This window comes from Pelmatolapia mariae, linkage group LG4 (assembly GCF_036321145.2).
Source record: "Pelmatolapia mariae isolate MD_Pm_ZW linkage group LG4, Pm_UMD_F_2, whole genome shotgun sequence".
Lineage (NCBI taxonomy): Eukaryota > Metazoa > Chordata > Actinopteri > Cichliformes > Cichlidae > Pelmatolapia > Pelmatolapia mariae.
Genome location: NC_086230.1, coordinates 6,924,104 through 6,933,543, shown reverse-complemented (window position 1 = coordinate 6,933,543; position 9,440 = coordinate 6,924,104). Strand labels below are relative to the sequence as shown.

General features: G+C 42.0%; 1 protein-coding gene across 1 annotated transcript; it reads left to right on the top strand.

Moving 5' to 3' along the window:
- The first annotated feature begins 691 nt into the window (after positions 1-691).
- Positions 692-8,741, top strand: rad23aa (RAD23 homolog A, nucleotide excision repair protein a). The gene is made up of 9 exons (XM_063470464.1): positions 692-942; positions 1,779-1,940; positions 2,060-2,262; positions 4,638-4,681; positions 5,233-5,360; positions 6,675-6,762; positions 7,970-8,100; positions 8,193-8,354; positions 8,479-8,741. Exons 1-9 carry the CDS (start codon positions 877-879, stop codon positions 8,590-8,592), a joined length of 1,098 nt encoding a protein of 365 aa, XP_063326534.1. The 5' UTR covers positions 692-876; the 3' UTR covers positions 8,593-8,741.
- Positions 8,742-9,440: the final 699 nt, after the last annotated feature.

The window sequence follows — 9,440 nt, the reverse complement described above, 5'->3', positions numbered from 1 at the left end:
GGTCCATATTGACATGACAGTCATGACCTGGCCGGTGAGTGTTTAGGTCAGTAAGCATTTCCAACTTGAATATTTTCTTCATCAGCCCAATGTAATTATTAAGCGTTCTGGACTTTGTGTTTATAGTTTGATACAGACGGATTACAGGGACGAAACTTTACACTGCATCCACACCACAGGTGTTACTAAACGTTTAAAACGGCTTTGTTCTCTGTAGGTACAGAATTGAAATCATTACACAGCTTGATTTACAGACTGTGTCATACAAAAACAGCTGCTGCTTAAAAAGGTCTGTGGGTGCTCACTATTGTAGCAGTTGCCGTGATCCAATCACAAGATTGATTCTTTTGTTTATTTTAATTGATTTGCAACAAAACAGACATATAAAGATTTAAAAGTCATATAATTCTGACCATGTACTTCTATAAAGCCAGTTATTTAACTACCAGTTCGTTAATGTTATTGTTTTGTCACATTTCAGATAATATAAACTAAATTTTACAGTAGCATGAGGTTTTCTGACTTTAACCTGTTGTAACTCTAATTTGCCATATTTTCATAATAATTATCCCATGTGGACATGCTGTCAATATGACTATTCAAAATGACTGTGTAGAGATAGAAACCCCATAGCTTGCCATAGTCGCGGAGCACAGCACGTGAACGCGAGATCTCGTACCTTCTAGCGGGGCTTTCCTCGCCGCACCACCAACTTGTCACCAAAGATGGCGATTTGCTGAGTGCTCATGGATATACACATTTCTCGGCTAGTTGTTATCTTACCCGAAACGCCAACTTTAAAAACAAATTAACTGTTTAGCGAGCAACTGTTTCTCCGTTTGAAGCACCTCTGACCCAGCGTCAGTCGCCGCTACCATGCAGATCACACTTAAAACGCTGCAGCAGCAGACTATTCAGATTGAGATAGACCCCGAACAAACGGTGAGTGGCTATAGCTAACGTGCTTTAAGCTAACAGTGCTAGCTGCGGGACCTGTGTTTTGGCTTTGCGTGAAGACCCGACAGCTTCCCATTCATTTATATTACACATTAAAGAACGACTAACAACTAGACTCGACTGGAGGATTCGCAATAGTCGCACACGTTACAAAGAGGCAACCCACAAGAAACCGCAAAACAACGCGACGCCTCATTTCTGTGATGAGTTAGCGTTAGCAAGCTAGCTAGCAGAGTAGCCCATTATCAAAGTCATAGCGACACAGTTTTAAACGACTTTTTTCATCATTTAAATATTGTTTCGCGGGTGTGGTTACTGCTCTTTGTTGAAGAGTAATATGGGTTAGGATTTAAATCTTAATATTTTTTGATGAACGCAAGCTGTGGACTACGCTCGTGATTGCTAATGCTAACGCCTATGACACTGCCAATTGCGATTAGCTTCACTCAGAAACTGACTCTTTCTATTAGCATGTCCTCACATCCGAAGGTGTAGCTTGCAGGGCCCATTGTTAAGTGATATATTATAATGAAATAGTACGAGCATACTCTCAGTGGATATAATTATTGTGACATTCCAAAATTTAGTTTTTAGTAAACACGTAATAGACTAGGTGCAAAATAGACCACTGCATTTTATAGCATTAGTAGACCCAACTTTAAAGCTGAAGTCAGGTAGGATGACTCCCTGCTTTGTAATGACTTGAAGGAAAGCCGGTCATCTAATATTAAACCTCTGGTATTAGAAGCACTGGAAGACATGTCATGGATAATAATGAGTCCTGGGGTGGGTTTTGTTTCTTGTTTTGTTATTATTATTAGGTGAAGGCCTTGAAAGAGAAGATAGAAGCAGAAAGGGGAAAAGACAACTTTCCTGTGTCCGGGCAGAAGCTGATATATGCTGGGAAAATTTTGCAAGATGACACACCAATTAAGGACTACAAAATTGATGAGAAGAACTTTGTTGTAGTGATGGTGTCCAAGGTGAGATCCTAATCAATACTTGTGACTGACATCAGTGTATTTGGCTTCTTTTCCTGTTAAACAGATTTAACAATATGTTGATAGTCTAATAGCACTTTTTTTTTTTAAATAAACAAAAGGCTAAGCCTGCAGCTGCAGCCTCACCATCAGTCTCAGAAGCACCCAAACCCCCAGTACAGGACTCTGGCTCCACATCAACAGCTGCCCCGACTACAAACCCAACTCCAGCCCCAGCCCCTGCCCCTGCAGCTGTCCCCATTCCTAGCGGGGAGGCCAAAGAGGAGTCAAGTGCCGTAGCCACAGAACCACAACAACCAGCTAGGTACACTCTCTCTATTACTAAAGCTGTTTTTCTGCACTGCCAGCTGAACTCGTGTAGACACTACTAAATGGAGATAATTGTATGATCTGGACAGCTCGGACATTAAACAGCCTTTAACCAGCCAGTGTCATATTATAGAGTCTGTCTGGTTTCTGAATGCACCTAATTTGTGCCAGTGCGAGAAGAGTGTAGGCAAAGTCACAGCTAGCAATTGTACATCCTGTGTCCTGCCTCCTGCTCTTTTCAGGCCTGCATCAGAGCCAGCCCTGCACATTCATAACTATTTTATAGGAAAATGTGTCAAAAAAGTGTAATAATTCCAATAGCTTTAAAAATGGCAAATATTGCCTGTGATAATTGGCCATGCTAATCATTAAAGTTTACTCTGTGATAAAGGAGAAAACTGGATGATGTCACTACATCATATTTTCCAGAATGTAAGTGTGTAAGTGAGAAATGTTTAGAGCTGTAAGAACTGTGCATTAATTAAGTGATTGATGGGAAATTACAATCATAAATTAGTCATTTCTTTTTCCTTTTTTAAATTCTCCAAGCTGATAAGCCATTGATTCCTGCTTCTGTTTATCATGTTAAGTGGATATCTGCCTGGTTGTAGACATACAAGTCGACCGTCTTTGGTTGTTAGAAACCAGTCGGCTCGATTAATGAATAATGAAAACAACTGTAAGTATTACATTTTAGTAGTAAAACATATTATAGGACTTGTTCAAGTCAATATCACAACTGTTAACTTTTAAGATATGAATAGGGATGGTTTTAACCCGAGCACATAACTCATAACTGGAGTGCTTCCCATGCACACAGACTCTTGGTTGGGCTGCCTCATCTGGTGACTTAAAAAAAATTCTATTTATCAATTTAAGAGAATCACCATCAAAGATGGAAATTCTCTTAGAGTGAGATTTATAGTGGAAATCAATCCTGTCTTTTTTGGTCAAAGATCAGCTGCAGATAACTAGCGAGCCATCCCTTTTTCTGTCTCGTGTCATCCTGTGCTTTATGTCATTCAGCTGCTTAGAATCTAAATCTGTGGGATCTGCTCTTAGGCTTCATGTTTGTCAATAAGTTAGCTAAATTACAAACCAAAATGTTATGCTTTGTATTTAGCAGGCATACCTTGGAAAAAGAGATGTGCATAATTAGTCTGTAATAAAACCATTTTAAACATTAATACATTAATACATACAAGCAGGAATTGACCTGCTTGTATGTACTGGACTCATGTATAGTTAAATCTGCATACTGACAATGGCTTTGAATAAACTGTTCAACAGAGTTGCAGCTGCCCAACTATCTGTGTACCACTAATTATTACTGTTTCTTACTATGCACCATTATGTGGTATAATAAATAATTTAGCATCATAACTCATTTAGTGATTTGAAAAGCTTTTTAACTAGGACTTCCACTTGGGAGTGAGTTGCCAGCAACAATGATGGCAAGCAAAAAAGCTACAGTTAGCCTAGCTACAACTGGTATTGGAATCTGGTAGCATCAAATTTATACTGTTATCTGATAATTAAATTAAAAAAAAGTTTACTAGAAAGTTTGCTAGAAAGATCGCCTCCCTGTGCTTTGGGTTAATTAGCTGGCATAGACACTATAGTTCAATTCTAGTTTTTATGCCTGAAATCAGGCAAGTTTTAGCTAATGTTACCCAAAAGAAATCCTAAGCTTGACCCTAGTTTTTCCCTGACTGAGCCATACAGTTGGTTGTATGGGCATTAAAACCAGCTTTTAGTTACGTTCATTATGTTAGCTAATGTTAGCTTACCTGCTTAGTCAGTCATTTTAATGCAGCAGCCTCCTGACTAATCTGAACTTGCTTTATCTCCAGTGTTGTTGGTGATAAAATTGTCTGAAGCTACACCAGAGTTTGTGTTTTTTGAGTTTTGTGAAATTTGTGGTTGTTTGAGAAATGTCCGCTTGTTGACGTTACGTGATCAGCAGACTCTCTTGGCTAATTGCTAATGCTGTGAGGAAGGTTAAGAAAGGCACTGAGACCAAGCGTACAGGAGTGAATATTATATTTTAGACTTTCTGTGGAAAATATGTGGGACATCAAGTCCACAGGCTTTTAGAAGCAACTGAGAAGGTTTTGTTGTTCTTGTTTGTTTTGTTGTTGTTTTTTGTAAATGTGTTTTAATCCAGTTTAACCATTGCCTGTATGATTTTTTTTGTTTGTTTGTTTGTTTTGTTTGTTTTGTTAATTGGATGGAACAGATGTTGATCACCAAGCTCACCTCCATCACCATTGCCTGGTGCCTCTCTCAGCACAGCCTCCGTTCACATGAAATCACAGGAAACCTGTCTAATGTATATTTTTTCCCTCGCTCCAACTTTCTTTTTTGTAGCTCCAGTGGTGGAAGTCAGGGCCTGGATGCATCCTCGACGCTGGGTAGGTAAAGCAAGCTATCAGACTTACATCACAGGATCGGATAAAAGCAGCTGGCGCCTGTCTTAATGAAATAGATTTATTTAAAAAGTAGCTGTTAAAAGTGAACTGTACAGAGACAGACAATAGACTGTGTTGTGTAACGCTTACATGAACTACCAGAAGCTGTTACTGTTGTAAAAGTGGGACTTAACTGGCTGCAGTGTGCTACATGCCATTTCTATATTTAGGCTCTGACAAACGCAAGCCGCCTCTTGTTGTGCCTACGAGTAATGGGGGATTCCCATTATAAGAGAGGGGAGTGTATGCGTAAAGTGATTCTATTTAAATCCATGTTGTAATAAAAAGTTTGCTGAGATTCTATTTCTAGTGTTTTCATGGTAAAAGCTCGGAGTCTGAAAGTTGTCTCTCGATTGTACAAAGTGGATTTAATTTGTCAGTATGATAAATTGTCATGTTTGATGAAATTTCAGAGGATAATTTTTTTTAAAAATGTGTTGATTTGCAAACAAGCATACAATTTTTGTTTTAAACTTTTACGTCTGCCCTTTCAGTGACCGGAGCGGAGTATGAGGCGATGCTGACGGAGATCATGTCTATGGGCTATGAAAGGGAGAGAGTTGTGGCTGCGCTACGGGCCAGTTTCAACAACCCCCACAGAGCCGTGGAGTACCTTCTTACTGTACGTCACACACATCAAGGGGAGGGGGTTATAACATGAGCTAGTCAAGGTGGTGGGCGTCACTCTCCATAATGCATACTGCATGAAAACACAGTAGCTGCTGCTGGTGACGCTGAGACACTAGGGAGATGTTTGCATACAGAGATGAGTGATTTAGCCACAGTAGCCATAATTGTGGCTAAAATGGCTTTCATCTGTTTCTGTATGTATAAAAGACTCACTCTCAGGTGTTTGCAGCACAGACAGACATGTTGGTCTTTTAAAGGTTGAGATAAAAGAGCATTTCTGCAAATATTAGTTACAGTAAGCTCTAATTTAAAAGACCAACAGACAGAAATACCCATCCTTCACATGGGCTTAACTCAGGAAAAGTGTTGAGGTTTTTGCAGACACGTGACTAATAACCAGTTTGGACTCATGGTGACAGTGGGAGCAGTCACACAGGCCTAGAGACCATCTGGCAACCACTGGTACTGAGGGAAAATGTTGCTGAAGCCCGTCAAACAGGCCTACACACTGGTCAGTCACCTCTTGGCAACCACCTGTCACTAGGGAAAGACGTGTATTCGTTGACTGGTCAGTAGCACATAGCTGCTGTCCTAGTTTGAATGAAAGTGACAGACGTGTACACAAATGCTGTTCAGCTGCTCTTGGAGCTCTTTTGAATCTGTGCAACATAAACCTGAAGCGGAGACAGTTTGCCTTCAAAGTGAAAGTTGCTCCTTTGGAAACATGTTGCTGGACCGCTTAGGAACAGCTTTGACTGTACAGGTGATTGTTCTCCATTTCTGGTTTGCGTCAGTTTTTCACGTTGTGCTACTGCTCAGCTTGTAGAATATTTGGAGACATCCAGCAAGACCCAGCAACCACTGCCAACCACTTGAGGAATACACATTTCCCTAGCAACTGCTTTGCGTTATGTCCAATATGGCGGATAAATCTCAAGCATGATGCCAAATAAAAACTTCAATATTTTGATTAGGTTTTTATTCTTTTAAAAAAATGTAGCATTTGATTTATGAGTGAAAACATAGGATGTCGATATACTTTCTAACTGGCAAGAAATAATAGATTAATTATAACTGTCAAACATGTCTTTGAATATCTACTATTGGTTGTGGCTGTTAGCTGTTGTGTTGGTGTTGTTGTGGTATATAAAGAGTGAAATATGCCTGTGTTGCTCTTCTCTTGACACACTTAACACAGAGCGTGGCTATTGCAGTCTGCAGAATGACCGTATGACCGTAGCCTTTAATGCTCTGAGCCTGCTTAAATGTTTGTGGGTGTGATTGACAGTTGTATTGTTGTTTGCAGGGTATCCCTAGCAGCCCAGTCCAGGAGAGTAATCCCCCAGTGCAGGCTCCCACATCTGGAACCACAGAAGCTCCGTCTGTACCAGAAGGTAGGGCAGCCGACTCGCTGTGATCCAAACACAAACATGGTGTCAAGTGTGTTTGTGCATCTCTGTCAGCTGTGTGACAAACAACACAGTAACTGGCACTGTGTAAGCTTTGATTTTAAAAGGTAGAAAAAAACATGTCTCGCGTCAAAAATACGATTTTTTTCCAGAGCACTGGAATGTGTGACTGCTGCAGGGGTGTAGACAGAGCTACACTTAATAACTGTCACTGCAAGATGACTCATCGTGACTCAATAGTGGCTAAGCGGTTCTCCACCACAGGCTTGTATGAAGTGTTGTTAAACCTGTTAGGTGGCATCAAACCTGCACGTCCATCACATCACTGTAGACTTGCTGCTCACCTGTAGCCTCTTTCTGATTTCCAGTTAGTTTACCAGGACCTGTTGGGAGACTCATCATGGATCTGCATGCATGTATAGAAATACACTCTTTACTATGCAGTGCACACGCCTATTCCAAGGCTGTAACATCTTGTTTGGGATTATGGGAGAAGTCATTAGTTACAAACATAATGTAAAGTTTCCCATTTAGTTGTACGTACTGACTTGTGGCATCACCTCATGTTTAATGTTTAATAATACATCAAGGGTTAAGTGTTTAATAGATCATGTACATTTCTGCATGTTGTGGAGGAGGTTGAGTGGAAGAAGGTTTTTGGTAATAATTGTAAGACTAGAAAAGGTGACCTTTAAAAATCAGTAACTATATTCTTACATTTCTTACTTCATCTAACAAAAAGATTCCTCAGTTCATTTTTGGGGGGCTGGGTGACTTGTACACAGTTGTCTATCTTCAGATCCTCAAAAATAATTAGACAAATGACTTAGTTTGGTGGCCCAGTGAGGCCTGTGCCCTGTGACTACATGACAGCTTGAGCAGATGCAAGATTTGAATTAAAAGCCACTGGTGGTGTGCAGAGGCAAAATTAGAGTGGTGTTAAAATGACACCATGGTCCAAATACTTGTGGATCTGAATGCATGCAGCCCAGCTGTTCAGTCTTTGCTATCAAAGAATAAGTGATTAGCAGTTTGAGCTGGTCGTGCTGCAGTCATAGTGTGCAACATTGCTGATGTAACTAATCCCAAACACACACATGGGTCACAGCTGCAGGCTCGCACAAGTTTCCTGGTGGAAATTTTGAAAGAGGACAAAACTCTCTCACTGTTGTTCATTCTTTTTGTGCTCTAGGAGAGAACCCACTTGCATTCCTGCGCACTCAGCCCCAGTTCCTGCACATGAGACAGGCCATCCAGCAGAACCCTGCCCTGCTTCCCGCTCTCCTCCAGCAGCTAGGCCGGGAGAATCCTCAGCTTCTACAGGTATCACAGCCCGTCCGCGTGGAAGACGAATTCTGCTGCTCGTCTCTGTGAGAAGCTTTTTAAATTCTTCTTTTTTTTCTTCTCCCAACTAGCAAATCAGTCAGCATCAGGAGCTGTTTATCCAGATGTTGAACGAACCAGTGGGAGAGGGGGGAGATGCACCAGAGGTTGGAGAGATGGGGGCAGCAGGGGAGGAAGGCGCGCCTGTCAACTACATCCAGGTTACACCTCAGGAGAAGGAAGCCATTGAAAGGGTGAGCGAAGAGTAAAGGTTAAACATCGGCAGTATCTTTTTTTAATTAAAAAAAGGTGGTTGGTTTTAAACGCCCGTCTTCCTCTTCTCCTTCCTCTGCTCTTCCATGACTTCCAACGGAGCAGTTAAAAGCGTTGGGTTTCCCTGAGGCGCTGGTGATTCAGGCCTACTTCGCCTGCGAGAAGAATGAGAACCTGGCGGCCAACTTTCTCCTCAACCAGGGACTGGAAGACGACTGAACAGCAGAGGGTCACTGCCTTCCTGCTCCTCCCTCCTACCCTTCACCCCTCTTCTTCAGCTCAGCATAAAGACTGCACCCCCAGATTTTACTGTACAACCTCAGCTCATCCCAAACAGGAGGGGGGGAAGCCAGTGACGGGAGAAGGGTGGAGGGGGGTGGGAGAAGAGGGGTGGCGGGGCAGGGGGATGGGAAGGGGAGACGGGGGAGGGTTTAGGTTTCGGAGGGATTACAAGTACACAAGGTCGGCGGTTGTGTACAGGAAGGTCGGGGCGGTTTTAAAGAAGAAAAAAAAGTGTGGAAGAATTATGAAATCCACGTGAATTCCAATGGAATGTGTGGGGTTTGTTTAGGGGAGATCTATAATTTGATTTTAGACGCGCTTTGTGAACATTAGGGAGGGGGAGGGAGGGGCGGGGCAGTGAGAGTGTGTGCTCGTGTCTGCGTGTGTGTCCACGTATGCCTGTGCAGATGGATGCGATACAGTTAAGCTGAAAAAGTAATCGATCTCGCATTCTCTAAGTTTGTTAATGCTGTAGCCGGGATTGTAAGGAAGCACATTACTCCTCACCGCACATAATCTGTGTGTGAGTGTGTTTGTGTGTCTGTGCGTGCGTGTGCATGTGTGTATAAACTGCTCGTGTGTACTGTTGTAAGCTAACAGTGGAGGAACAACATTTGGCATAGATGGACTGGTTCTTGCTGCCCCCCTTTTTCTTTCTCTGTGTCTGATGTGACATTGCTGGGAACCATCGGCCCAAATGAGAACTAAACTGACAAATGAGTATCTGGTTTTTCTGTTCTTCACTTTGTCCTGCCCAGTCAGGAGTCCCTGCAAACACTGTGCCC

Bases quoted from the DNA above. Each gene is read 5' to 3' on its own strand.
- rad23aa (XM_063470464.1), top strand. From the start codon at position 877: ATGCAGATCACACTTAAAACGCTGCAGCAGCAGACTATTCAGATTGAG. The intron at 943-1,778 runs GTGAGTGGCTAT...TATTATTATTAG, and splicing joins AGATAGACCCCGAACAAACG to GTGAAGGCCTTGAAAGAGAA. The intron at 1,941-2,059 runs GTGAGATCCTAA...AATAAACAAAAG, and splicing joins TTGTAGTGATGGTGTCCAAG to GCTAAGCCTGCAGCTGCAGC.